Source organism: Trichomonas vaginalis, chromosome I (assembly GCF_026262505.1).
Source record: "Trichomonas vaginalis G3 chromosome I, whole genome shotgun sequence".
NCBI lineage: Eukaryota > Parabasalia > Trichomonadida > Trichomonadidae > Trichomonas > Trichomonas vaginalis.
The window spans coordinates 15,409,458-15,437,426 of NC_067203.1; the positions used below are offsets into that span (position 1 = coordinate 15,409,458).

The following is a 27,969-nucleotide window of genomic DNA, read 5'->3' on the forward strand; positions in this document are numbered from 1 at the left end:
GACTTTGTTGTTGCATTTGTTCCATTTGTTGCATTTGTTGTTCTTGAGCTATTTGTTGTTGAAGTTGTTCTGTAATACAATACTTTCACCAGTTGCATCTTCCAATTCGAAACTTTCTGCCGTCATTGACAAATACATAGGACATAAAAGTTTTACAGGAACAAAGTTTGCGTCAACTAATGTCAACGTTATACTTGCCAAAGTGTTTGAGTTCACTAAGGTTGAAAATTCTGCATTCGAATGAACAATAGGCAAACCAGCAGAGAAAGTATTGTTTATACGCATAAGTATCTTTTGGTCATAATAGTTTCTGTCGACATTCGAATAACACTTTGAACCTAAGTTTGAAACAATATATAAGATTGGTGTGCTTAATGTCAATGGAATAGACAAACCTTGTATGACACCTTTTCCTGTTATAGGAAACTGTTGGTAGTAAAAACCAGAAATAAGTTTTGTATTATAGCTCATATCGTTTATATAGTAACTCAGTCGGACATCCAAACATAATGAAACCTGCTCTAGTTGCAGCACATGTTACACTCGTACGTAAAGTATTAAATAAGTCAACAAAACCTGTTGGTGGTATATCTGAGTAAGTATCTTCAAAGGAGTATTTTTTACCATTCACAACAATAAAGTCTTCTGGTGTCAAAAGAGCAAAACAGGCTTTAGTCGTCATTGTGTTTAAGGTTAGTTTACGATATCGTCCTTGAGGACTTTGTAAGTTTGTTGTTATAGAATTATATGACTCAGGGTTTTTAGTCGTAATAGTATAAACCATTATGTCTTCTGCCATTTATATATATTTAAAAGTTTTTCTGAAAGTGGAGAAGAACTTCATCTAAACTTTCACATGGCGTTTCTTGAAGTTCTCTGTCTAAGAAGTTCAAATATTTTGTAAAGACATAGAACTTTCCTTTGTCTACACGAACAAACAAAACAGGGTCTTTCATATCGTTCAAAAGTGTGTAAAGTCCTTTACATGAAATAAAGTCTATATTATTTTTCTTCAAACATCTTTCAAGAAGTTTTGACATTTTTACTTAGCAAATAAATTTTAATGAAATGTTGTGGTCGTCAAATATTTTTATAACGTCTGGGAAACTATATTTAAGTTCAACGTTTCACCTCCTTTCATAACGTATATCTTGTCAATGACATTATATGAAACACCACAGCAACTAATGTCGGGTTCTATTTCTTTGATGTTTATATCGTCTGCCTCTGTCAAAAGTTTCAATAGTTCTTTCAAAACTTCATGAGGTGCAATGACATATGAGTTCACTTTTACAGGGTTGTGTTCGACCAAGTTTAACATTATACTTAAAGCTTGACAAATCTTCTCCTGAGTTTGAAGTTTGTCTTTCAGTTGTTGGTAGTCGTTTCGAATATCTGCAACAGAACTTAAGTCTCTGCTAACTTCAGGATATGTTGGTTCTTTTACAGGAACAATTGTTATACCATCTTCGTCTTCGTATGGTTTCCCCACTTCAACATCTCTGTCTTTGACATTGACAACAACACTTTGACTGTTTGTTTGAGTTGGTGAATTTAACTTCACATCTGCCACCGCCATTAAACCTTTTGAAACACTTATGCTTCTATTTTTTGGAAATGACATTTTACTTAGAATAAAAAGATGGACGTATTCGGATATCTTATTGAATTGAAGCAGAACAAAGTTTATACTCACAAACAATACAAATACATTGACAGAATAGTTCTTTACACAAACAATGGAAAATGTTATAGAATAGCAATATTTGCTGAACCAAAAATATTTTCATAAAGCAAAGAAAGTTGGTATAACCGAGATGGTGAAAGTTCTTGAAGCAGACAAAAATATAACTTCAAAACTGACCGATATTACTAAAGGAAAGTTTATAATACAATATTATGTCAAAACTGGCGTACTGTCAATATTTGACGGAGAGAAGTCAGTTCAAGAACAACTTACTGACCTGCTGCCAAAATCTGCTCGATGGAAGCTGTCGTTATGCCAATCTGAGGAGCCCCAGCAGGTTTCATCGAACGAATCTTCAAAAGAGCATCTTCCGTGAAAAGTGCTATTGGTTTTGTAAACTTCTTTGCTCTCAATTCATCTGGACCGTCTCTGTCACCAGTATATTGTATTTGAACTGTACCAACAGTTGAAATACCACCCATAAAGTCTTCTGAGTCAGCAAATGGAATGCCAAGCCAAAAGTTTGAACGGTCTCCATTTGTATATTGAGTTTTTTGACTTCCTGTATGAGTCCATACTTTCACATATGGCATAATAGAACTTTGCATTTCAGGGTTAATGGTTGTTGTGAAGTTGTTGTTAAAGTTCATAGCATCTAATGTCAAGTTGTATGACCTCATATCCTCAACTGTAGAATATTCTTCTCTTGGATAATATTTGCCATCTATGTTTATATGATATTTAATACCAGGGTTGTAGAAACAAGAATAGTCATTTATAGTTCGTCTCTGAACAGTACAAACAGAGTATCTGCATGTTTCATTGCAGTTGTTAAAGCAATATCTGTTCTTGCACCTGGGTCAGCACTTTGGTTTCCAACTTCACCTGCAAAGTCTTTGACAGATATTTGGTGTATAGGGAACATAAGTGGAACTGCAATATATTTGGCAGCTAAAGCATTTGAAATATCTGGGTCCAACATATAGACTGCAAGTCTGCTTTCTATTCTCTTGCATTCAAATTTTTCGCATGTGAACTTAACTGGGTCCCAAGCATCTCCAGCAGCATTGAAATAATAGTTTACTTCAGTGTTGAAGTTTGAGAAACCAAAGTCTAAGTCAACTTTATCTTTGCAAAATTCGGCGAATGACGTTTGATTTGTTCCCTTTACGTCTGTAAGAGTGAATGGGTCTTGTGTTGGTGCAATGACTAAGTTATTTTTGCTTGGAGTAAGTTCGATAGAAATTTTTCCTGCCCAGTTTGGCAAGTATCTTAAAAACCTGAAGATGAGGAAAGATGACAAAGGAACTCTAAGTTTCAGTTTTACTTTAGTGACAGCAGTTCCATCTGAACCAGAAAGGTTAACATAAACTCCTGGAACGTTAGGGTCAAGTCTTCTTATTTTCTCAATAGTTGCATACTGGTCTGTTTGTTCTCTAGCTTGTGGTTGTACTGAGTTTCTCAAAGCGAACCATTCATAGTTTGCCCATGTTACTGTTTGAACTAAGTCAGAGTTAGAATATATCTTATATCCCATGAAAACTTCTGGAGCATATTGGTATCCGACATAGAAAATTCCATTGCAACCTTTCTTGTCAGACAACTTGGCAGAAGGTTTTATTTCAATGTCTTGTTCCACGTATAAGAATGAGTTGTCAATAGAAATAATATGAAACCTGTCGCAAGCAATATCTACTGTTGTTGAAGAACCTTCTCCAAACTCACCTACGTTTCCATAAGAAACAGCAGTTGTATATTCGTAAGTTCCAGGAACTATTTCTGACCTTCTAATGGCATTGTCGCATTCGTTATACCATTCGGAAACATTTCCGTTCATGGCATCCAAAACTGTTGGCGTTATATTCTGAGCGGCGTACATTTCATATGGGTAAAAATATATAATAGTTGGATTTATATGTCATAATTGTTTCGGACCAAGCTTTACTTTCTTCCTGACTGAGTTTTGTTGCATCTTTGCCTCATGTTCACTAGTATGTTGTAAATTTCCCATGTCCTTTTTGCCTTTGGGCTCTGGTCGCCCATCTCAGGTAACCTATATCCTAGAAAGATTTTGTCATAGTTTGTATTTGAGTCTTTGCGTATTGTTTGCATGACTCTTTCCTGAGTTTCCGGTTCAAGCTCTTCAAACAGAGCCTGTCCATATGGAATAAGCTCGTTTCCAAATATATGTTTTTGTAGCCATTCTGGTTTTCTTTCCATGTAACCAATAATATCTTTTGTGAATGGGAAAGCTTTTACCCAATGTTCCAGTCTTGCGTCATTTATTTCTGTAGTTGGTTTTATTTTGTCAAGGAACATGTTTTTCAATACTAACATTTCATTTGGTACTGTCCATTTGAGTTTTCTTAAATATTCATCCCTTCTCTTTGCATTGTCTGCAAAGTAAGTTTTTATGACATTTTGCAAACTTTCGTTTGCAAGGTCATGTACAATAGGTTCTCTTCCTTCTTTCTCCCTAACTTTCTTTCTAAACTCTTCACCAAATATACCATCTCTATGGTTCTGTGTAGTTCTTTGAGATAAATGTTCTAGAACGTCAGGTGTTATATTTCCATCAGCCATGTTCATTTCATACTGGTCCAAAATATCTGCATCTTTCATATCTTTCAATGGCATTAAAGCCGCGCTGAAAATACCAGCTATATCTGGTTCACCATTCACTTCCATTGCGTCTACAACTTCTTGGAATTGTGGTTGTAAGTTTATGAACCACCTATCCGAATTAGCTTTATGACCCCATCTCATTGTAGTTCCATAGTCTGCAGAAACAAAAGTAGGTTTGTTTCCATCTTGGTTAGGTTCTGAATGAACTTTAAACAATGTTTCATTTCTATATGTTTTGTTGAAATTTAACCTTTTATTTTCACCGAGTTCATCCAAAGATTGAACGTTATATGCTCGTAAGTAAAAAGGATTGTTGTATTTGTGTACATTATCTTTCAGTACTTCCATTCTATGCTGGATATTTTCATCTGATGTTGGAGTCTTTTGTATGTCGGCGAACATTTTTCGATATTCTTCTACTATGTCAGCCGAATTTTTCTTAGACTCTTGGAAAGATTCCATATTCACCTCATACTCTTGTTGAGGGTCAAGATTTTTCGGCTGTTCCAAATCTTCATCTAGTTCTGTGAAGTTAGTTTCCAAAGGAGGGACTTGTTCGTTTCCTTCAGGCTCTTCTAGCTGTTGTTGCTGAACTATTTCTTCCATGTCTGGTTGTATCTGAACTTCTTCCTGTGGAGTTTCTTGTACCTCATCTGCTGGCATTTCATATATTCCGAGACCGTTTTTAACAAGTTCCCTATTTAAGTCATCCGCATTCATAACCCTTTTTTCTTTCGTTCCGTCTCTATTTTTTACGCGTTTCATGAAGATAGTTGAATCATCATTTAGCTCTGACAACAAATATCTCGGAGTAAATTCAGTCATGTCATTTGGATGATATGCTATTAAATCATATCCCTTAGCGAGCTTGTATTTTCCAGGTTTGAAATTATATCCCATTTGGTGCTGAACCATAAAGCTAAATAGGTTCGGGTCAGTATTTCCTTCCTTGAACTTTCTAATAGCTTCTTTATATCTGTCACTAAAGTCAAGAGTATCTGAGTAACCATATTTTTTCTTAAGCATTTTTAAGAATTCTTGGTTTCCTTGTTCTCTACTTCTTTTATGTCCTTGCTCTGTTTGTGCTGGTTGTTGTGCTGGTTGTGGAGGTGGTTGTTGTGCTGGTTGTGGAGGTGGTTGTTGTGCTGGTTGTGGAGGTGGTTGTGGTGCTGGATTTTGAATTGTTGGTTGTTGTTGTGGTGCTGGATTTTGAATTGTTGGTTGTTGTTGTGCTGGTTGTGGAGGTGGTTGTTGTGTTGGTTGTTGTTGTGGTGCATGCCTGTGTCTGCGTCCATGTGACGATGTATGTGACGATGTAAATGTTCTAGGTAGTCCTGGTGCAGGTGCTTCTCTTGGAGGGTTTGGTGGTATATAAGTTCCACTAGCTAGTATATAAGTTCCACCAGCTGGTATATAAGTTCCACCAGCTGGCACATATGTTCCATCTGCAGCATAATGTCCTACCTGACTTTTCGTTTTTAAGAAAGCATTTACTAGGTCTGTTTTGGTCTGTTGTAACTCTTTTTCTTGACTTTCCACGACAGTTGCTCTAACGGCGTCATAGGCACTTTGAACTGCCTGTCTCGTTGCTGCATCTGTTATTTTCGTCATATTTTGTGCTACTTCTCTTAACTCTTTGTCGAAACCTTCAGACTTCAGTTTCTTTCCAGATGAGAAGTCGTTCACTAGTTTCACCTTACTATGAAGAGCTTCGAAGGCATTCTTAAAGTCAGCATTCATTAAAGCTTCATTTGAACTGTCTTCATCCGCTTGTATTTTTGTCCTTATTGACCCTATAAGTTGGGCTGCTTTAGCGTTGGCTTGGGCATCTAACCAGTCATTATTAGCTTTTATATATTCTGCGCTTTTCATTGCCTTCTGCATGGCTGTGTCGTTATTTTTACTTTCTTGTGCTAAGTTTTCATACTGTACGGTTTGGTTTTGCAACTGTAAAAGTTTTTCTGCCTTTACATTTGCTTCAACTTCTTTTTTATACTCATTGCTATCCATATATGTCTTCAGGGCTTTTTGTTTATTTCTTCATCTTTCAGTACTTTATATTGAGTAGTATGGTTTTTTCAAATTTATAACATCTTGTTCCATTTTGCTACTTCTGCTGCTTTTTCTGACACTTTTTTCGCATATCCCTCTGTACTTAGTTCTTTCAGTTGTTCTTCTTTCTTCTTTTTCTCTACGTTTAACTCATTGAGTTTCTTTGTGTGTCTGTCATATTCTAGTTTTTTTCGTTTTCACTTATTTGTTTCTGTATGTCTATGTTTGACTTTTTGACATCTGTTATTTGATTTTTGAGTGAACTCAAATTCATTTGACTTTGAGGGTTATAAGCTGTTCCGTCTGCAGCTCCACCATAGCCTGCCATTTTCGCTAAAAGTGCCGCTCTTAAACCTCCGCTCTGTGCACCAATAACTCGGTTTAAAAGCATAGGGTTGCTTGACATTTGTTGCAACATAGTGGGGTCATTCATAATTTGTTGTTGCAACTGTTGTTGTGGTGTTAGTTTTACTATTGGATGTTTCAATGCTCTCTTCCTCTTACGTATATTCTTACGTAGCTTACGTGGCATTTTAAGTAAAGTAAAAAACGGTTTTTGACGGATGTTTATATGACACTTTCTCCGGTTTATAGGACCTCTCTCATATTCTATCTTGTCATATATAAACTCATATACGATGAAATCATGAAAATAACTGAGGTTAGAAAAGAGGTTAGAAAAGAGGTTAGATCTAACCTTCTACCCTAAACATTATTTTTTGGTCCTTTACACTCATTACGAAGAAGTCTTGACAAAACATTTACGAAGAAGTCTTGACAAATTCAAGAGACCCAAAGGGTCAGAGCCGCAAAGCGGCTAGGTTAGAAAAGAGGTTAGAAAAGAGGTTAGATCTAACCTTCTACCCTAAACATTATTTTTTGGTCCTTTACACTCATTACGAAGAAGTCTTGACAAAACATTTACGAAGAAGTCTTGACAAAGGATGAAAACATATATAATTTGTGAAAAGCGACACAAAAAGTATCACCGGCTGGTCGGCTGGGGTTCGGTCCTCCGAATAAAAAACTTCATTTATACTAAACATCTTCAGGGCTAGAAGGCACGAAGTGCCTGGAAGCCCCACTACCTTTTTTTTTTTTTTTTTTTTTAATTTTAACTGAACTAGAATTTTCACATTGAGATATGATATTTGGAAATGTGAAATCTACTTCTGAGTATAAATGTCAAAAATTTTCATAAAATTCACAAATTTGAATGGAAATTCGCGAACGTATTCTTAATGATTTTGCTTATGTTCAGAAGCTATATCCTCGAAAATTCTTTGCTACAATAGAGCAAGATAACTACCCCTTTATTTGGAGGTTATATTTTCTGGATAATTATGTAGAATTCAATATTGCAGATTATTCCTCTAAAAGTTACTTCAAAGTTACCTTTCCATGCGATTACCCAAGTAGATCCCCTGAATTTAACCTTATTCAAGTCGAAAATGCACCGTCATTTGAAGTCAATATTAAAATCCAAAATTTCTTAATTAACATCTCTAATCGCAGTGATATTGTGACAATGCGTGATGTCGCTCGTACTCTTCAGAAAGTAATTCAAATACCACCACCTGAAATAAAAAATACCGAAGATAAAAAAGAAGAGCAGCCTGTAAATAATGAAACGCAAAATGAACAGTTACACATGAAAGAAAGAATCATTAATGCAATATGTTCAGATTTTCAAATCCAAGACGTTTTTCTATCTATTAGCTTTCTCTTAACAGTAGTATTGGTAATATGTAAGGCTCGAAGTTAGGTTATTGGATTTTCTTAATAATAACTAATTTCTTATCAATATTTTGTTGAATTTAATAAATATTGTTTGTATGGTTTCCAAAATGACACATTTTCTTAGGTTAGTATATTTTAATTATAATAATGCCTCTGTTTATTTGTAATGGAGAGCTTAGATTGAGATAAAAATCACAATCTCTTTAGAGATTTATAAATTTGATATTTAAAGTAATTCTATAACCAAAAATCTAAAATTAATAAATCAAAATAACTAGAATCTAAATTCCACTTGTATACGTTCTAAAAGGTACATGTACATGCACGAAAAGTGACAACCCTCTTCTTTTTTCCTAGGGCTACTGATCGCTTCCTTTCTGCTCGTCATGCCAGAAACGAAAGAAATGATTGGTGCAGAATAATTTATTACTCCACTTGGCAACTATCTTGTAATATGCAATTAGCTGCATTATCAGTTATTCTCCAGCATTATTCAATTTAAGTTCAACTTTGTTAATTTAAATAATATTGCAGATGTACCCTCGTGTTGAGATAAGAACAAGATTACACATGCTAAAACCACACATTAAAAATCGAAATTTTGAATCACCAAAATTCAACGACAGTATTTCTCATAATTTTGGTTTTCTACGCACTTTATGATGCATATTCAACTTACTTGAAAATAGAAAAAGTTAATAAGATTTGAGGAAATTATTGCAATCAGAAAAAAAAATCGGCTTTATTATATAAGTTACTTATGAATTAAAATTGCATCTACAATTAGTGCACAGTACCTCATATAATCTTTGGCTATTTCTGATTTCAATTTGATACATTTTGATTGGAATATTCATAGCTCAAATCTAGATGATAGTTACTACATTTATGCGAATACATTACGCTTCCATTCATCTATTTACTTGTTGTTGTTGAAATAAAAACATTATTATTTTAATATCTTAAAATAAGAATTTCATTATAGTATTAATATTTTTATCAACAATGATGACATTATGTCAACTCTTAAATGAGATTTTATCAAATATGATATCGAAATCAAAAATTAAATGTTTTTTATTAGTAAAAACAGGTTTATTTGACAATTTGACTAATTATACATTACTTTTATTTTCCAAATTTTTTTTGAAATTGATGTTTTCAAGAGAAAAATTAAATTTTTGATTTTCATTTTTGAATTTTTGAATTTTTTTTTGGAATTTTGAGTTGATCATTTAAGGAGAATGAGTTATGCGAATGCTTTATATATCTCACAATATGATGAATTAAAGACGAATCTTAAAAAATTATTTTAAATCACAAATATCATCCTTATTATCATTTGTTCCAAAAAGGATAGTACTAAGTATTGATAAACCATTTATTGTTTTAGTATTAAATTCACTTTCAAAGTGGAGGGAAGACCAAAATTTTAGTTTGGGACGCAACTAAGACCAAAAGTGACACTTTTTAAGAAAAAACATAATCTTGGAATTATATGTATACAATTCATCAGGACAAATATATATATGTTAAGGTCAGGTGTGTGGGGCTTCCAGGGGCTGCGCCCCTTCTAGCCCCTAAGAAATTTTGCCCAAGACCAAAGAGGAGTACCGAACCCGAGCCGACCAGCCGGTGACAAAACCAAAACCGTTGTTATTTACATCATATTAATGGTGTCACTTTTGTATCACTTTTTAAATGTCACTTTTTATGTCGCTTTTCACAAATTATATATGTTTTCATGTTTTGTCACTTTTCTGTCACTTTTCGGGTAAAAACATTTTTATTATTATATATAAATGAATTTTACAAAACCGCCGTTACCATTCTTTGGAAATAAGAGTAGATGTAAAGATATTATATTGAGAGAACTTAAGAAACTACCGAATGGTCTAACATTTGTAGATTTGTTCGGTGGAAGTTTCTATATATCCCATTTGTGCCATACAATATTCCCAGACTCAAAGATTATATGCAATGACTTCGACAACTATATGGACCGTCTCAAACATATTCCAGACACAAACAATATATTGAAAGAGTTAAAAGAAAAGATACCTATAGGTAAGATGGAACGTATACCATTAGATAAGAAAGATATTATGAGAGAGGTTTTGAAAAAAGCAGAATATATAGACTGGGATAGTATATCTGCTAGACTATTATATAGTGGTGCTATAAGAGTTCATGACATTGAAACACTTATGTCAAAAGTTTTATATCTTAACTATACAAATGTTTTCAAAGAGGACATAGAAAAATATATTGAGGGTATAGAGTTTGTGAGATGTCATTGGACAGAGTTGTATGAAAAATATAAAGACAAAGAAAATGTTTTCTTTATAGTGGACCCGCCGTTCTATAACACATGGGATTTTCAATACCAAGTAGACTGGACTTTGAGAGACTCTTTAGAAACTTTAGACGTTATACATAACCATCCATGCTTTTACTTTACATCCGATAAAAGTGGTTTGGAAACCGTTATGAAATGGTTAGAAGATATAAACGACTATGTGTTTAAATATGACAAGATAGAATATGAGAGAGGTCCTATAAACTGGAGAAAGTGTCATAACAAAGAAATTTTATTAGTAAGTAAATGTGGTTTGAAATAGGACTACTTGTTTTAGGTTTTTTCCATTGTGTCATTTATTTATTTGACGTGGCAGAAAAGTACAGAGAATATGAAGATGAACCAATGCCTGCAAATGTTCAGCATATGTACTCGTAAGAGATATTTTTATCTAATATTAAATGGACGCACAGAACTTAGCGAATGCACAGCAACCTGGACAACCAAACACAGAGAATATTCCAAATGAAGTTAGAATACAAACTGCAATGGCAAACTATGGTCAAGTGCCAACAGATGTACAAATGCAAACTGCCATGTCAAATGACGCTGCGTTAGGTTTGCCACCATGGTATGCAAATATGAGATGGAAAGAGTTTTATACAAACCCTGAAGTCGGATATAAACAACTTTATGCAGATGACGCGAACACAGGAGTTGACCCAGAATATGTTTTCTACCAGAGGAGAAACAGAATGTATGAGCTCCAGTTAAAGAATGCTATGGAACTCAACAGGAAACGCAAAAGACTAGGTGGACATTAGATTTTTACACGTAGTAAATGGGTTTCTTCAGTAGTATTGTAAACTTCTTCAGAAGAGTTGGAAGAGGTATATGGAATGGAATAAAATCTGTCGGAAGAGGAATTTGGAACGGTGTCAAAAATATTGGTAAAAGAGTAGGTCAGTTCGTTGGTATTATACCTAAAGACCCTGAACCAGAAGAGCAAGCTCCTGTTATACAACAGCCTGAACCTGCACCACAGTCTAGTTGGCAACCAAATCCAACACCTCAACCGTATTAAAAATTATATTTTTATCGTTCGATAGTAGTTGTATATGAAACTAAGTTCTAAGTAAAACGCATGGTATAATGGAATTATTCTTTTTCTTCCATCTGTAGTAAACCATACTTGAAAGTCTGAAATACTTCCACTCGGCGGTTCATATAACTTTGTAGGTTTTTCGTAAAAGTCATTCATCAGACATAAGAAAGAGTTTTGCGCACCAGAAATGAAGCATGAACAATAATAGCATCTGGGTCGAAAATATTTTCATATGTTCCATTAGGTTTTTCGACTTCATAATAGTCCGGGTGTACTGGATATTCTGCAGGCTGATTTAACATCCTCATAAATCTATACCATGCCAAGTTGTTATATTTTGTAGAAATATAAACGTTTTCTCCAAGGTCTTCTATTTTATTGATTTTAACAGTTGCATTTTTCCTGTCATAAATAATATCGAGATGGTATTCTCCTTCGTCAATGTTAAACTGGTTTGCATATTCAATATAGATATCGTTTATTTTTTCTTGAAAAGCTTGAAGAGTTGTTTCTAAGTTTATAAGCAAATTAACTTGTAAAAGTTTTCCTTGTTCAAATTTCTCATACATACGTTTTTCTTTGTTATAGTATCGAACTTCAAAACCGACCGTAAATGGGAAACCATGTATGGCTTCTGAAATGAACTTCATTCTACGAAAGCCAATAGCTTTTGTGACGGATGGGTCTCTTAACCATCTTAATGGGTAGTCAAAACGATAGCCTTCATGCTTTATAGTATCTAAGTCAAACTTTTGACCTACATTAGTAAAAAGCTCATCTAATGGTTTAGTTGTAGCAACTCTTGAATTTTCTTTTTCTATTGGAAGCATATTTTATCTATAATAAAAATGTCAAATGAAACAGCGTCTATGCGAGAAATACAACACAACCGACAACTCATTATGCAAGCTCTAAATAAGAACACAACAAACTTTTCAAACTATGCTAAAATATCTGAGTCATTGAAAGAAGGAAACTTAAAACTGACAATAAACCCTATGACAGATGAGTTTCTATTTCAAGACAATAAGAACAATACTGTCTGTATAAATCCAACAAAAGGAACTTTAAACGAGAAACCTATAAATGAACTTCTTTTGAAAGCAGATGTTGACAACAAAGCTGACAAAGAATATGTCATTGAAAAAGTTCAAGAAGAACATGACAGAGCAGATGCAACATATGCAACAAAAGAGGATGTTGAAAATAAAGCTGACAAAGAAACTGTAGATATGTTGGCACAAACGGTTTCAAGTCATGACAGAGCTTTAATGGAAGATGGACAACAGTTGAAAGAGCTTGAGAAAGGTGTTACATAGTTAAGGAATACAAAAGCAGACTTGACATGGATAACTGGATATGTAGATGCAACAAAAAAAATATATTTTCGCATGGACAGAAGGAACATATCCACAAAAACAGCATACGCATACCATTGCAAATATTACAAACTTACAAGAAACCTTAAACAGGAAAAGTGACGTTGGACATACACATACCATTGCAAATATTACAAACTTACAAGAAAATTAGAGACAAAAGCGAATAAGACTCATACACATTCTATATCTGATATTACAAACTTACAAGAAACCTTAAACAGGAAAAGTGACGTTGGACATACACATACCATTGCAAATATTACAAACTTACAAGAAACATTAGAGACAAAAGCGAATAAGACTCATACACATTCTATATCTGATATTACAAACTTACAAGAAACCTTAAACAGGAAAAGTGACGTTGGACATACACATACCATTGCAAATATTACAAACTTACAAGAAACATTAGAGACAAAAGCAGATAAGACGTATGTCAATGAAATATACCAAAGTTTGATAGGAACAAAAAAATATTGAAACTATTGTTGGTGACTTTTCTGTCAATGAAGAAAATAAATATTTTAGATGGCAGTTTGTACATTCCTTAAGAAATGGTACACGGTATAAACTCATTCCGAAAAATAACAATGAAATGTATGTAAGCTATATAAAGAATGATGGTACACAAGTTAAAGTTCCATTAGACAACAACTGCTACTTAAACTTATATGGAGACGAACAAAAGAAATATTTAAGAGTTTATGAAATGACAGATATGACATTGCCTGACCCAGCTCCAGCACCATATTATTATGACTATGGAGATGACGACAGAACACCACATGTAGATGAACAAAAGCTAACATTATATTTAGATTATTATAGATATAAAAGATATAATGCAATAGAAAAAAACGAGAATAGTATATTATTACAGATGACAGAAATAAATATTATAGTCAAGACTTCACTTACCCTGAAAACATAAGATTATATTATAAAAAATATTCTGACACAAACCAGAAGAAACCTGAAATAGTTGCACTATATTTTAAGTTCAAAAGAGACAATCCTATAATATCTCATATGTTTGATTTAATGAACCCAGTAGGTTCTATTTATACATCTATGGATGTGAGAGGTCCTCAAGTAATGTTTAGTGTTGGTGCATGGGAACAAATAGTCGACAGGTTTTTGTATTGTGCAAACTCTTCAAAGGAAACAGGTGGAAGTAAAAACGATTTCAGGTGAAAATTTACCTGCCACACAGTCATTACATAGATTTTAAGGACATCTCAAGCAGGTTGGCATAAGCATAGATATTGGGATTGGTCAGGAATGACAAAAGGTCAAGGATATGATTTATAAGGACGTTAAGTTGCTATAAATTGTTTACTGGGATGACACTCAGGGAGAAGGAAACCATACACATTTCGTTTCAGGATATACGCAAACAACGGACAAAGTAAAGAATACATGCCACTTACATGAACAGTTTACGCATGGTATAGAATTGCTTAGTCGTCATTTTCAACTTCTTTAGCATATTCGTCAGGAGTTGTCTTATATTTGTTAGGAACTGTCTTTGAAAGTATACCACCTTGAAACTTTGACAAGTTTGAAACGAGGTCTGACAATAGTAGTTTTATCTTCTGCTTGCAGTCTGTAATTTTGCCATGTTTGCCTAAAACTTCATAATATTCTCTTGTATACTTTCTTCTATTTTTACGAACACGAATGTGAGTACCTGTCGGGTTCCCATTGTTGTCATAGTCAATAGTATTTTCATATGGGTCGCGTTTAGGTATTTCTATTTTTACTTTGTCACCTTTCTGAGTTTTGAAGCCCGGCATTCTTTCTTGTTTGTCTCTTTTGACTAAATTATTAAATATATAGTCTTTCTCTAAGTCAGGGTTGTTTTTCATTTCTTCGGGGGAGTGGTTTCCCAAACCTTTTTGTTTACGGTTATTGTAAATATTTAAAACTTGTCTCATCTTTGCCTGGGAGAAGTGTCTATACTTGTCGTCATATGACATTTCATTTGCTTCACCACCTTGTTTCGACAATGAAATATTGGTTTACATTTTTTGAACGCAGATAGTTTTTTACATCATCTGATTTGAAAGAACTTTCACAGTCAGATGTCAGTTTTGTTGGATGGTATTTGTCAACGAATATTGTCAAAGCAGTTTTCACATCTAAAATATTTTTGGACCATAATGGTATGGCTTCACAGTATCTTGTGTTTTGACCAACAAATATTAACCAGTATGGTGGTCCATCTTCTCTATACCTCGGAATGTTTTCCAAGATATCCATAAACAAGCATTTGGTGTTGAACTAAAGATTTTTATCATGAGTGCTTTCTTTGTCGCTTTAGAAACATAGGGGTCCTTGTTCGGATTCGTCATTTTTTAACCCATAAGAAATGGGTTTATTTGGCGCATTAGCAGGAGTTGCATCCAGATTTTGCCCGCAGTGGAACAATAGCCAGAGTATTTGGAGTTGGAAGGAAGATTTTGAGTACATTAGGTATACTTAAAGAGAAAGCACAACCTATTATACAAACTGTACAGAAAGGTTGGGATGTAGCACGAGATGCAACAAATCTTATTCCAAATCCTGAAATAAGAGGAAGTTCAAGGATGGATGGACAATGTAGGAAGACAAGCAGGAAACTATTATAACAAAGCAAATGACTACTATAACCAAGCAGGACACTATATGGACCAAGGTGAAAGATTCTTTAACAGAGGATTAACCATGCCAACAATGGGTAAGCAATAACCAACCGCAACCACCTCAAACTCGGGAATGTAAAGTTTTTTATTGAGATGAAATGAACAATGCAGCTTTAAACAGAATAAGTCATGGAAGACCACCTTTTACACTACATGTTTGTAAAGTTCTTCCTATACCTCGGGAAGTTTAGACCGACTTAAAAAACCTAAACAACCAGTGAAAAACAAACCAAATTAAAATTTTTTACTGAGATGAAATGACCGAAGAAGTTGAAACGGTAGATTTGACACCACAAACAAAAAGTTCAGAACCATTGTCAAAACCTGTCAAAGGAACTTACAGAATGAAGAGAAAAATTCAATAATAGAAAGTGCCAGGTCTGGAAATACAAACCCTAACTATAAAGTCACTTTTCATAGAAATGGAACGGCTAGTATCTCAAAAAGAAACAGACTCTCACAAATAAAATATTGAAGTCTGAAGGAGCTTTCGAGACAACAGATGGAAAAGTTTACTTCACTGACCAACAGTTCATTATAGAACATCTCATTGACTTAGAGTCGAAATATTCTAAACTTTACAACAAACACAAAAAGTTGAAAGGAAAACAAAAAACAAATGGCATATGATATTTATGAAGATGTTGACGACACAACTGTTCCTGCAAGTGAAGTAAAGTCAGAGGAACCGAAAAGTGACGAAAAACCGATAGAAGAAGAGAAACCAAAAACTGAAGATAAACCAAAACCAAAGTTTAGTTTCCAAACTAAACCAAGTCAACCTTCATAGCTGGTATGGGTTGGCGTCAAAGACTTATGGCAGCAGGCGGTTATGTAAAGTAAAGAAAAAAAATATTTTTTATTTTTATTAAAAATGCCCCATATAGAATGGATAGAAAGTCTGCTGAATAAAAGCAGAGTTACAAAGATATGGTTGGAGAGTTTCGAAGAATTTTAAATTAGGAAGGGAGACCCTAAAGTCTATGACAAATTGTCTGGTCTTCGCTACGAATGGATTTGGAAACAGCACGTGCAAATTATCCAAACAGACTAGAGAGGTTAGAAGAAAGAACGTCTTATGACATGCCTTTCGATGTTAGTGAACCTCAGTTGAAGGACACGACGGCTTTGCCAGATTCTACTGGAAACATGACGAACAATTGCATCCTTTGAGAAGGAAAAAAGGAAAAGGTGAAGATGCACATGCTCCCATGGAAAGAACAAGATATGCATATGAAAAGTATCGTGAAGTTAGAAGTCAAATTACATCTGGTCGAACCTTTACAGTAAACTTTGACGAAGGAAAGAACAAAGAAGGCTTCATGGGAGTACTTGCTGCAATTCAAGACGGAAATATGAAAGGACACAATCTCAGATTGACCATAACAGATTTGGACGGTCACATTTACTATGCAAATGGCAATGAACAAACAGCCGCAAAACTTCTTGACGCTTTCAAGACTACAAAGAGAGAACAAATGGTTGACTCCGACTCAGACATTTTGAATGCAATTGAAGGAATTGCAAGTGTCAAGTTCGAAATGGTACCAACCTAACCCTCAAGCAGTCAGACAACATGCTGGATACTTCCCGTTCATAAATAAGTCTGACATTGACTTGACAAGGTATGGAATTTACAATTCAATTGAAACAATTGTCAACGAACCTTGCATTCTTACATGTCTCAGGAACTCTGGTCTTGTTACAGATGAGAAGATGAAGTATCTTGAGTCATGTGTGAAGACAAGGTACATTCTCAGAGGTCAATTGGCAAAAATTGCACCGTGGCAAATGTCAATATCCGAGTCAACATACCTACAGCTAAAGGTTCTTCACATGACGACTATGTTGTTGACAAAGACTTACCATGGTTGAAGATTGTAATTGTCCACAACCACTTCATGTTGAACGAAAGTCTTACAAACCCATTTTTGGTAAAAGTAAGTGCAACATTGTCAGAGCTGTAAACATTCTTTTCGAGAAAGGTTTGTTGGAACCAATTCCAGATGACAAGCTGACAGAAACTTTTGTACCAAAAGACGAAACAAACTTTTCATTGTTAGCAAGACCAAAAGTTGTTCCAGACAAAGTTCTAGTACAAAAGAAGTACACAGTTCCACAAGGAGTTGGTTTGTTCGGATACCAACCTGAACCAGAAGAACTTCCAATGAGGTTGCAAGAACTTCAAGATGCTATAAACAAACTTCCATTGAGACATCCAATTGACGTCAAATTGTATTGGAGAGCATCTGAGTTAGGTCAGAAGGTTTTATATGAAACAGGTTGCTTCGACGATGTTTATGAGATAACAGGAGAAGTTTCTCAGAAGATAAGAGACTCACTTGAATTTCCACAAACTGGACCAATTGGTTGCGACAAGTTCGACTCAGATGAAAAGATATACTATGTCGACCTTAACGCTGCATACATGAGGTTTGTCCAATATATTCCGACTGGAATTCCAAACGAAGATGGTGAGTTCCCGGGAAGGAACTATACAGTTGGAAAAGTCATACAACAACTGTATGATATTAGGAAAGCTTCAAACCCAAACTTGCAATGGCACTCAAATTGCTTATGAATTCGACATGGGGATATTCCATTAAGAAACCTCAAGAGATGAAGAGTAAACATTATGAGAAGGTCGACAACTTTGTTGAAAGGTTTTCTCCTTTTGTTTTGAAGTACGAATTCACTCAAGGTCAAAGTGGCTTAGTAACCACATTAAAACCTATTGTCGAACATTGGTCTTACCCTCAGTTCGCAAAGGCAGTCCTTGACAACTACAACAAATTCTTCTCCGAAGTCAAATCGAAAGTCAAGGTTTACTATGAGAACATTGACGCACTCATGACGAACGAAGAAGGATACAACAAACTCATTGAAATGGGTATGGTCGGTGAAAAGATGGGTCAATTCAAATTGGACAAAATTTTCACCGAAGTTCATGTCCTCTCCAAGCGTAAGTACTGGGTGTTAAAGAAGATGGTGAAATAGTTAAACATTGCATGAAATAAAAAATTTTTATTCGAATTTGAATTTAAATGTGGGAATTCTTGGGAACGGGAAAGGCTTATTTACTTGAGGAACAGGTAAAGGTGGTGGAGGTGGTGGCAACCAGTCCATTTTATATTCCTTCCTAGCTAATTTCCGTTTAATTTCATGGTCGCCCTCGGAGTCTTTGAATCGGACAGGTCGAGTTACACCATTCTTGGTCTCAAACTCATATATAACCTGTTTGTCTGTATTTTCGTCGACTATGGCACGAGACACGAACATTGACCAAACGGACAAAAAGTGTCATTTCGGATGGTCAAGCAGCCAATCGCATTCGAGCACTTCGAAGAAGCCTTACGTTCCAAGGGAGAGGTGTCTGGTGCAAGGCAGAGGTCATGAGACTCTACGAGCAGTACATCCTCAATGCCTGGGAGGACAAATCGTCCTTGAATTGGCAATTCTACCAACTCCTCTGGGACGACCTCCTACGCAACTGGGATAACGAAAGAGCCCAATTCAAAGGTCGGGAGCTAATTTTCCAAATTACCATTAATTGTGCCTACTTATCCAACTAAAAACTTAAATTTAATTGGGGTTTCCCCCTAAAATAAAATCTTTTTTACTCTTAGAACCACTCGAGGTTCTCCTTACGGTTGTTGAGCTTGTCACCGTCAATGTGTCTGACCTTCGTCTTCTTGTCTGGATTTGGAACCCATTGAATTGCGACAAGCTTGCCCATGGAAATTGAACCGCGATTCCGAAGGTTAAGGTTCAAGTGTCCCAAGTTGTTGAGAACTGGGGTAAGAACCTTGCCGGTCTCCCTGTTGCGGATTTTGTATGGGTAGGGTTGGGAAATTTCGTAACCGTCATCGGCAACAAGGGTTGCCCATGTAGCGGCTTCAGGAACTTCTTCTTCCTCTTCTTCTTCGTGTTTCTCTTCTTCCTCTTCTTCTTCTACTTTGATAATACCTTCGGCAATTCTGTGTTCACGAATTACGGTGTTGCATGTTCTGTCCTTTCCGAGTGCCGCCCAGATGGTGTCAATCTCTTCGAAGAAACGGTAGATGAGTCGGGCAAGGTTTCGGTTCTCTGTGTCGTATTGGCGCAAGGTTTCCGCGAAATCGTTCAGGACTTTCTCATTGGAAGCTTGGTTCATGAGGAACTCACCTTTAAGTCCCTTCATCTCTGACATAAGACTACTTTGGAGAGTCTTAACGGTGTTTGTCAGATGAGCTTTCAAATTCATAATTTGAAGTTGAAGTGGGCGCTTGTCTGGCAACCATGCAGCGACATCTTCCATTGAGTTTGGCTTCGGTGCTTGTTCGGACATCGAAAAAATGAAGTGGTTTGAGAATGACGGTTTTACTTCAAAAAGCTTGTTATGACAGTTAAGTCATACAACAAGTTTAAAATAATATCTTGTTCTTCTTCTGAACGTTTGTTGTCTCTTCCGATAAAAGTTTCGAACATGAGAACCAAAAAACGTTTTTTGAGATTGCGGAAGAGTTCAGGCAAACGTTCATATTCTGGATATGTTGGGCGCAGTTCAAAACATCTGAGCTGACATTCGGACAAAATTGGGACAATGTCAGAAAATTCATCTTTGGTCGGACTGCTTGAAGGTAAGTCCCTTACATGTAAGTAGCTCTGGTAAAGTCTTCTCATCTCTGCTAACTTCTGGAGTATAGCTTCGTAATTTAAGAGTTTTAATTTTAATTGTCTTATTCCTCTCTTGACATCTAAACGGTAAGTATCCATGAGGTCAAGAGTAGCTTTGGTAACTTTAAGTGGAGCTATCTGTTCCTTGACTTCTGCAATTTTGGTTGCAATTGTGGTTTGAGTTCCTTCAAGTTCGCCGTCTATGTTGTAATAAACAGAAATTCATCAAAAGTGACAGCTCTCAATTTTTTGACATTTGTAAATTCTAAATTGAATGAGAAAAATGAAATAATACTAAACATAATACAATATTCTAGATTTAATTATAATTAGGAAAAAGTTAGTTTTGAGAGTACTTTTCATAGGCATATAGAATGAAATCTTCTGAAAAATAATATCACATAAACTCATATTATTTTCTAATATATAACTATTTTAAAAAAAAAAAAAAAAAAAAAGGTAGTGGGGCTTCCAGGGGCTGCGCCCCTTCTAGCCCCTAAGAAATTTTGCCCAAGACCCAAGAGGAGGACCGAACCCCAGCCGACCAGCCGTTGACTTTTTTGTAGAACACTCAAAATAGTATAACTTTGTCCGGACAAGTAAGGGTCTATCGTCGCTACAGGAAAAGTTGCAGGCGTTCCAAGGAAGTATACTTTGAGAAGCCTTTTCTCCCTTATAGAATGAGATAGGACGGTTATTTTACAAAACTGACAACACTTTGACCGAGTAGTTTTTTGTGCTGAACAAAAAGTGTCATATAAACATCTGTCAAAAACCGCTTTTTAACTTCACTTAAAATGCCACGTAAGCTACGTAAGAATATACGTAAGAGGAAGGGAGCATTGAAACATCCAATAGTAAAACTGACACCACAACAACAGTTGCAACAACAAATGATGAATGACCCCACTATGTTGCAACAAATGTCAAGCAACCCTATGCTTTTAAACCGAGTTATTGGTGCACAGAGTGGAGGTTTAAGAGCGGCACTTTTAGCGAAAATGGCAGGCTATGGTGGAGCTGCAGACGGAACAGCTTATAACCCTCAAAGTCAAATGAATTTGAGTTCACTCAAAAATCAAATAACAGATGTCAAAAAGTCAAACATAGACATACAGAAACAAATAAGTGAAAACGAAAAGAAACTAGAATATGACAGACACACAAAGAAACTCAATGAGTTAAACGTAGAGAAAAAGAAGAAAGAAGAACAACTGAAAGAACTAAGTACAGAGGGATATGCGAAAAAAGTGTCAGAAAAAGCAGCAGAAGTAGCAAAAATGGAACAAGATGTTATAAATTTGAAAAACCATACTACTCAATATAAAGTACTGAAAGATGAAGAGATAAAACAAAAAGCCCTGAAGACATATATGGATAGCGATGAGTATAAAAAAGAAGTTGAAGCAAATGTAAAGGCAGAAAAACTTTTACAGTTGCAAAACCAAACCGTACAGTATGAAAACTTAGCACAAGAAAGTAAAAATAACGACACAGCCATGCAGAAGGCAATGAAAAGCGCAGAATATATAAAAGCTAATAATAACTGGTTAGATGCCCAGGCCAACGCTAAAGCAGCCCAACTTATAGGGTCAATAAGGACAAAAATACAAGCGGATGAAGACAGTTCAAATGAAGCTTTAATGAATGCTGACTTTAAGAATGCCTTCGAAGCTCTTCATAGTAAGGTGAAACTAGTGAACGACTTCTCATCTGGAAAGAAACTGAAGTCTGAAGGTTTCGACAAAGAGTTAAGAGAAGTAGCACAAAATATGACGAAAATAACAGATGCAGCAACGAGACAGGCAGTTCAAAGTGCCTATGACGCCGTTAGAGCAACTGTTGTGGAAAGTCAAGAAAAAGAGTTACAACAGACCAAAACAGACCTAGTAAATGCTTTCTTAAAAACGAAAAGTCAGGTAGGACATTATGCTGCAGATGGAACATATGTGCCAGCTGGTGGAACTTATATACCAGCTGGTGGAACTTATATACTAGCTAGTGGAACTTATATACCAGCTGGTGGAACTTTTATACCACCAAACCCTTCAAGAGAAGCACCTGCAGCAGGACTACCTAAAACATTTACATCGTCACATGGACACAGACGCAGGCATGCACCACAACAACAACAACCAACAATTCAAAATCCAGCACCACAACAACAACCAACAATTCAAAATCCAGCACCACAACAACAACCAACAATTCAAAATCCAGCACAACAACCACCTCCACAACCAACAATTCAAAACCCTGCACAACAACCACCTCCACAACCAGCACAACAACCACCTCCACAACCAGCACAACAACCAGCACAAACAGAGCAAGGACATAAAAGAAGTAGAGAACAAGGAAACCAAGAATTCTTAAAAATGCTTAAGGAAAATTATGGTTACCCAGATACTCTTGACTTTAGTGACAGATATAAAGAAGCTGTTAGAAAGTTCAAGGAAGGAAATACTGACCCGAACCTATTTAGCTTTATGGTTCAGCACCAAATGGGATATAATTTCAAACCTGGAAAATACAAGCTCGCTAAGGGATATGATTTAATAGCATATCATCCAAATGACATGACTGAATTTACTCCGAGATATTTGGTGTCAGAGCTAAATGATAATTCAACTCTCTTCATGAAACGTGTAAAAAATAGAGACGGAACGAAAGAAGAAAGGGTTATGAATGCGGATGACTTAGAAAGGGAATTTGTTAAAAACGGTCTCGGAATATATGAAATGCCAGCAGATGAGGTACAAGAAACTCCACAGGAAGAAGTTCAGATACAACCAGACATGGAAGAAATAGTTCAGCAACAACAGCTAGAAGAGCCTGAAGGAAACGAACAAGTCCCTCCTTTGGAAACTAACTTCACAGAACTAGATGAAGATTTGGAACAGCCGAAAAATCTTGACCCTCAACAAGTGTATGCGGAGAATATGGAATCTTTCCAAGAGTCTAAGAAAAATTCGGCTGACATAGTAGAAGAATATCGAAAAATGTTCGCCGACATACAAAAGACTCCAACATCAGATGAAAATATCCAGCATAGAATGGAAGTACTGAAAGATAATGTACACAAATACAACAATCCTTTTTACTTACGAGCATATAACGTTCAATCTTCGGATGAACTCGGTGAAAATAAAAGGTTAAATTTCAACAAAACATATAGAAATGAAACATTGTTTAAAGTTCATTCAGAACCTAACCAATATGGAAACAAACCTACTTTTGTTTCTGCAGACTATGGAACTACAATGAGATGGGGTCATAAAGCTAATCCGGATAGGTGGTTCATAAACTTACAACCTCAATTCCAAGAAGTTGTAGACGCAATGGAAGTGAATGGTGAACCAGATATAGCTGGTATTTTCAGCGCGGCTTTAATGCCATTGAAAGATATGAAACATGCAGATATTTTGGACCAGTATGAAATGAACATGGCTGATGGAAATATAACACCTGACGTTCTAGAACATTTATCTCAAAGAACTACACAGAACCATAGAGATGGTATATTTGGTGAAGAGTTTAGAAAGAAAGTTAGGGAGAAAGAAGGAAGAGAACCTATTGTACATGACCTTGCAAACGAAAGTTTGCAAAATGTCATAAAAACTTACTTTGCAGACAATGCAATGAGAAGGGATGAATATTTAAGAAAACTCAAATGGACAGTACCAAATGAAATGTTAGTATTGAAAAACATGTTCCTTGACAAAATAAAACCAACTACAGAAATAAATGACGCAAGACTGAAACATTGGGTAAAAGCTTTCCCATTCACAAAAGATATTATTGGTTACATGGAAAGAAAACCAGAATGGCTACAAAAACATATATTTGGAAACGAGCTTATTCCATATGGACAGGCTCTGTTTGAAGAGCTCGAACCGGAAACTCAGGAAAGAGTCATGCAAACAATACGCGAAGACTCAAATACAAACTATGACAAAATCTTTCTAGGATATAGGTTACCTGAGATGGGCGACCAGAGCCCAAAGGCAAAAAGGACATGGGAAATTTACAACATACTAGGTGAACATGAGGCAAAGATGCAACAAAACTCAGTCAGGAAGAAAGTAAAGCTTGGTACGAGTGGGTTCTATTATGACATATAAATCCAACTATTCTATATTTTTACCCATATGAAATGTACGCCGCTCAGAATATAACGCCAACAGTTTTGGATGCCATGAACGGAAATGTTTCCGAATGGTATAACGAATGCGACAATGCCATTAGAAGGTCAGAAATAGTTCCTGGAACTTACGAATATACAACTGCTGTTTCTTATGGAAACGTAGGTGAGTTTGGAGAAGGTTCTTCAACAACAGTAGATATTGCTTGCGACAGGTTTCATATTATTTCTATTGACAACTCATTCTTATACGTGGAACAAGACATTGAAATAAAACCTTCTGCCAAGTTGTCTGACAAGAAAGGTTGCAATGGAATTTTCTATGTCGGATACCAATATGCTCCAGAAGTTTTCATGGGATATAAGATATATTCTAACTCTGACTTGGTTCAAACAGTAACATGGGCAAACTATGAATGGTTCGCTTTGAGAAACTCAGTACAACCACAAGCGAGAGAACAAACAGACCAGTATGCAACTATTGAGAAAATAAGAAGACTTGACCCTAACGTTCCAGGAGTTTATGTTGACCTTTCTGGACAAACTGCAGCAGCAGTAACCAAAGTAAAACTGAAACTTAGAGTTCCTTTGTCATCTTTCCTCATCTTCAGGTTTTTAAGATACTTGCCAAACTGGGCAGGAAAAATTTCTATTGAACTTACTCCAAGCAAAAATAACTTAGTCATTGCACCAACACAAGACCCATTCACTCTTACAGACGTAAAGGGAACAAATCAAACGTCATTCGCCGAATTTTGCAAAGACAAAGTTGACTTAGACTTTGGTTTCTCAAACTTCAACACTGAAGTAAACTATTATTTCAATGCTGCTGGAGATGCTTGGGACCCAGTTAAGTTCACATGCGAAAAATTTGAATGCAAGAGAATAGAAAGCAGACTTGCAGTCTATATGTTGGACCCAGATATTTCAAATGCTTTAGCTGCCAAATATATTGCAGTTCCACTTATGTTCCCTATACACCAAATATCTGTCAAAGACTTTGCAGGTGAAGTTGGAAACCAAAGTGCTGACCCAGGTGCAAGAACAGATATTGCTTTAACAACTGCAATGAAACATGCAGATACTCTGTTTGTACTGTTCAGACGAACTATAAATGACTATTCTTGTTTCTACAACCCTGGTATTAAATATCATATAAACATAGATGGCAAATATTATCCAAGAGAAGAATATTCTACAGTTGAGGATATGAGGTCATACAACTTGACATTAGATGCTATGAACTTTAACAACAACTTCACAACAACCATTAACCCTGAAATGCAAAGTTCTATTATGCCATATGTGAAAGTATGGACTCATACAGGAAGTCAAAAAACTCAATATACAAATGGAGACCGTTCAAACTTTTGGCTTGGCATTCCATTTGCTGACTCAGAAGACTTTATGGGTGGTATTTCAACTGTTGGTACTGTACAAATACAATATACTGGTGACAGAGACGGTCCAGATGAATTGAAAGCAAAGAAGTTTACAAAACCAATAGCACTTTTCACGGAAGATGCTCTTTTGAAGATTCGTTCGATGAAACCTGCTGGGGCTCCTCAGATTGGCATAACGACAGCTTCCATCGAGCAGATTTTGGCAGCAGGTCAGTAAGTTGTTCTTGAACTGACTTCTCTCCGTCAAATATTGACAGTACGCCAGTTTTGACATAATATTGTATTATAAACTTTCCTTTAGAAATATCTGTAAGTTTTGTTGTTATATTTTTGTCAACGTCAAGAACTTTCACCATCTCGGTTATACCAACTTTCTTTGCTTTATGAAAATATTTTGGTTCAGCAAAGACTGCTATTCTATAACATTTTCCATTGTTTGTGTAAAGAACTATTCTGTCAATGTATTTGTATTGTTTGTGAGTATAAACCTTGTTTTGCTTCAATTCGAAGAGATATCCGAATACGTCCATATTTTTATTCGAAGTAAAATGTCATTTCCGAAAAATAGAAGCGTAAGTGTTTCAAAAGGTTTAATGGCGGTGGCAGATGTGAAGTTAAATTCACCAACTCAAACAAACAGTCAAAGTGTTATTGTCAATGTCAAAGACAGAGATGTTGAAGTGGGGAAACCATACGAAGACGAAGATGGTATAACAATTGTTCCTGTAAAAGAACCAACATATCCTGAAGTTAGCAGAGACTTAAGTTCTGTTTGCAGATATTCGAAACGACTACCAACAACTGAAAGACAAACTTCAAACTCAGGAGAAGATTTTCAAGCTTTAGGTATAATGTTAAACTTGGTCGAACACAACCCTGTAAAAGTGAACTCATATGTCATTGCACCTCATGAAGTTTTGAAAGAACTATTGAAACTTTTGACAGAGGCAGACGATATAAACATCAAAGAAATAGAACCCGACATTAGTTGCTGTGGTGTTTCATATAATGTCATTGACAAGATATACGTTATGAAAGGAGGTGAAACGTTGAACTTAAAATATAGTTTCCCAGACGTTATAAAAATATTTGACGACCACAACATTTCATTAAAATTTATTTGCTAAGTAAATGGCAGAAAACATACTTCTGTATACTATAACAACAAAGAACCCTGAGTCATATAACTCTATAACTACATATCTTCAAAGTCCTCAAGGAAGATATTGTAAACTAACCTTAAACACAATGACAACTAAAGCATGTTTTGCTCTTTTGACTCCAGATGACTATATTGTTTTAAATGGTATGAAATACTATTGGGAAGATACATATTCTGAAATACCACCAGGTGTTTTGTAGACCTGTTTAACCAACTTTTTCCAGATAAAAATATTTTAAGTTCTATAACACATGCGGGAACTATAAACTTTACTGGAACTTTTCCTTTCATTTTAAATGACATGAGTTATAATGCAAAACTTATTTCAGGGTTTTACAACCAAACATTTCCTATAGAAGCAGAATGGAATAATGGATATTATATTGTAAAAGGTTTGTCTGTTCCGTTGACTTTAAGTACACCTATTTTATATATTGTTTCAAACTTAGGTTCAAAGTGTTATTCGAATGTCGACAGAAACTATTATGACCAAAAGATACTTATGCGTATAAATAACACATTCTCTGCTGGTTTGCCTATTGTTCATTCGAATGCAGAGTTTTCAGCTTTAGTAAACTCAAACACTTTAGCAAACATAAACTTAACCTTAGTTGACGCAAACTTTGTTCCCGTAAAACTTTTATGTCCTATGTATATTTCTATGACAGCAGAAAGTATAGAATTGGAAGATGCAACCGGTGAAGGTATTGTATTACAAGAACAAATAGCTCAAGAACAACAAATGCAAGAAATACCTCCTGAGATGCAACAACAAAGTCAAGAATAAAAAAAAATATTTTTTTTTATTTTTATAAAAATGTACAGAATAGATGTTTCAGATTTTTATGACTTCCAAGCATTCAGAAATATGTGTCCATTTAGAGACTATAACAAAGCAGTCGAGAATTTGAAACGTTTAGTCATTTATGTCGACTCTGCCCCAGAATGTTATGTTATGAAAGAATGGGATGTTGTCTTTAACAAACCAAGAGCAACAATAGTGTCTGAACAAGAATGTAGACAGAAA

At 35.5% G+C, this 27,969-nt stretch overlaps 16 protein-coding genes and 5 pseudogenes across 21 annotated transcripts, besides 4 other annotated features; 11 read left to right on the forward strand and 10 right to left on the reverse strand.

Annotated features, from left to right (window-relative positions):
• Window positions 1-7,480: part of a mobile genetic element that runs on past the window's edge.
• Window positions 49-682, reverse strand: TVAGG3_0991170 (annotated as a pseudogene). Its single transcript has one exon. A coding segment is annotated over exon 1 (634 nt).
• TVAGG3_0991180 (protein of unknown function, DUF4106 family) lies at window positions 1,091-1,579 on the reverse strand (the record flags this gene model as incomplete). The annotated part of the gene is made up of 1 exon (XM_051254159.1): window positions 1,091-1,579. The coding sequence occupies one exon, from the start codon at window positions 1,577-1,579 to the stop codon at window positions 1,091-1,093; it is 489 nt and encodes a 162-aa protein (XP_051079733.1).
• Window positions 1,957-2,367, reverse strand: TVAGG3_0991190 (protein of unknown function, DUF4106 family; the record flags this gene model as incomplete). The annotated part of the gene is made up of 1 exon (XM_051254160.1): window positions 1,957-2,367. The coding sequence occupies one exon, from the start codon at window positions 2,365-2,367 to the stop codon at window positions 1,957-1,959; it is 411 nt and encodes a 136-aa protein (XP_051079734.1).
• Window positions 3,318-3,566, reverse strand: TVAGG3_0991200 (uncharacterized protein; the record flags this gene model as incomplete). The annotated part of the gene is made up of 1 exon (XM_051254161.1): window positions 3,318-3,566. A coding segment is annotated over one exon (249 nt), but the record flags the coding sequence as incomplete, so codon positions are not given.
• Window positions 3,629-6,322, reverse strand: TVAGG3_0991210 (protein of unknown function, DUF4106 family; the record flags this gene model as incomplete). Its single annotated transcript, XM_051254162.1, has 1 exon — window positions 3,629-6,322. One exon carries the CDS (start codon window positions 6,320-6,322, stop codon window positions 3,629-3,631), a length of 2,694 nt encoding a protein of 897 aa, XP_051079736.1.
• On the reverse strand, window positions 6,360-6,896 carry TVAGG3_0991220 (annotated as a pseudogene). The gene has a single exon. A coding segment is annotated over exon 1 (537 nt).
• A 2,426-nt stretch (window positions 7,481-9,906) lies between the features above and the next one.
• Window positions 9,907-10,725, forward strand: TVAGG3_0991230 (phage tail repeat-like family; the record flags this gene model as incomplete). Its single annotated transcript, XM_051254163.1, has 1 exon — window positions 9,907-10,725. The coding sequence occupies one exon, from the start codon at window positions 9,907-9,909 to the stop codon at window positions 10,723-10,725; it is 819 nt and encodes a 272-aa protein (XP_051079737.1).
• A 139-nt stretch (window positions 10,726-10,864) lies between these two features.
• On the forward strand, window positions 10,865-11,227 carry TVAGG3_0991240 (uncharacterized protein; the record flags this gene model as incomplete). The annotated part of the gene is made up of 1 exon (XM_001304808.2): window positions 10,865-11,227. One exon carries the CDS (start codon window positions 10,865-10,867, stop codon window positions 11,225-11,227), a length of 363 nt encoding a protein of 120 aa, XP_001304809.2.
• Window positions 11,228-11,244: 17 nt separating this feature from the next.
• TVAGG3_0991250 (serine threonine-protein phosphatase family) lies at window positions 11,245-11,487 on the forward strand (the record flags this gene model as incomplete). Its single annotated transcript, XM_051254164.1, has 1 exon — window positions 11,245-11,487. One exon carries the CDS (start codon window positions 11,245-11,247, stop codon window positions 11,485-11,487), a length of 243 nt encoding a protein of 80 aa, XP_051079738.1.
• A 3-nt stretch (window positions 11,488-11,490) lies between these two features.
• On the reverse strand, window positions 11,491-12,338 carry TVAGG3_0991260 (annotated as a pseudogene). The gene has a single exon. A coding segment is annotated over exon 1 (848 nt).
• Window positions 12,339-12,410: 72 nt separating this feature from the next.
• On the forward strand, window positions 12,411-12,827 carry TVAGG3_0991270 (phage tail repeat-like family; the record flags this gene model as incomplete). The annotated part of the gene is made up of 1 exon (XM_001298190.1): window positions 12,411-12,827. The coding sequence occupies one exon, from the start codon at window positions 12,411-12,413 to the stop codon at window positions 12,825-12,827; it is 417 nt and encodes a 138-aa protein (XP_001298191.1).
• Window positions 12,828-13,913: 1,086 nt separating this feature from the next.
• Window positions 13,914-15,191: a mobile genetic element.
• Window positions 15,192-17,681: 2,490 nt separating this feature from the next.
• Window positions 17,682-18,594, forward strand: TVAGG3_0991290 (annotated as a pseudogene). Its single transcript has one exon. A coding segment is annotated over exon 1 (913 nt).
• Window positions 18,595-18,601: 7 nt separating this feature from the next.
• On the reverse strand, window positions 18,602-18,856 carry TVAGG3_0991300 (uncharacterized protein; the record flags this gene model as incomplete). Its single annotated transcript, XM_051254165.1, has 1 exon — window positions 18,602-18,856. The coding sequence occupies one exon, from the start codon at window positions 18,854-18,856 to the stop codon at window positions 18,602-18,604; it is 255 nt and encodes an 84-aa protein (XP_051079739.1).
• A 30-nt stretch (window positions 18,857-18,886) lies between these two features.
• TVAGG3_0991310 lies at window positions 18,887-19,149 on the forward strand (annotated as a pseudogene). Its single transcript has one exon. A coding segment is annotated over exon 1 (263 nt).
• Window positions 19,150-19,199: 50 nt separating this feature from the next.
• On the reverse strand, window positions 19,200-19,904 carry TVAGG3_0991320 (HNH endonuclease family; the record flags this gene model as incomplete). Its single annotated transcript, XM_051254166.1, has 1 exon — window positions 19,200-19,904. One exon carries the CDS (start codon window positions 19,902-19,904, stop codon window positions 19,200-19,202), a length of 705 nt encoding a protein of 234 aa, XP_051079740.1.
• Window positions 19,905-19,936: 32 nt separating this feature from the next.
• TVAGG3_0991330 (uncharacterized protein) lies at window positions 19,937-20,332 on the reverse strand (the record flags this gene model as incomplete). Its single annotated transcript, XM_051254167.1, has 1 exon — window positions 19,937-20,332. One exon carries the CDS (start codon window positions 20,330-20,332, stop codon window positions 19,937-19,939), a length of 396 nt encoding a protein of 131 aa, XP_051079741.1.
• A 109-nt stretch (window positions 20,333-20,441) lies between these two features.
• Window positions 20,442-20,478: a mobile genetic element.
• Window positions 20,479-21,030: 552 nt separating this feature from the next.
• TVAGG3_0991350 (protein of unknown function, DUF4106 family) lies at window positions 21,031-21,525 on the forward strand (the record flags this gene model as incomplete). Its single annotated transcript, XM_051254168.1, has 1 exon — window positions 21,031-21,525. A coding segment is annotated over one exon (495 nt), but the record flags the coding sequence as incomplete, so codon positions are not given.
• A 207-nt stretch (window positions 21,526-21,732) lies between these two features.
• On the forward strand, window positions 21,733-22,837 carry TVAGG3_0991360 (kinase-related family; the record flags this gene model as incomplete). The annotated part of the gene is made up of 1 exon (XM_051254169.1): window positions 21,733-22,837. A coding segment is annotated over one exon (1,105 nt), but the record flags the coding sequence as incomplete, so codon positions are not given.
• A 194-nt stretch (window positions 22,838-23,031) lies between these two features.
• Window positions 23,032-24,113, forward strand: TVAGG3_0991370 (protein of unknown function, DUF4106 family; the record flags this gene model as incomplete). Its single annotated transcript, XM_051254170.1, has 1 exon — window positions 23,032-24,113. A coding segment is annotated over one exon (1,082 nt), but the record flags the coding sequence as incomplete, so codon positions are not given.
• Window positions 24,114-24,443: 330 nt separating this feature from the next.
• Window positions 24,444-27,969: part of a mobile genetic element that runs on past the window's edge.
• On the forward strand, window positions 24,732-25,591 carry TVAGG3_0991390 (protein of unknown function, DUF4106 family; the record flags this gene model as incomplete). The annotated part of the gene is made up of 1 exon (XM_051254171.1): window positions 24,732-25,591. A coding segment is annotated over one exon (860 nt), but the record flags the coding sequence as incomplete, so codon positions are not given.
• On the forward strand, window positions 27,244-27,729 carry TVAGG3_0991400 (uncharacterized protein; the record flags this gene model as incomplete). The annotated part of the gene is made up of 1 exon (XM_051254172.1): window positions 27,244-27,729. The coding sequence occupies one exon, from the start codon at window positions 27,244-27,246 to the stop codon at window positions 27,727-27,729; it is 486 nt and encodes a 161-aa protein (XP_051079746.1).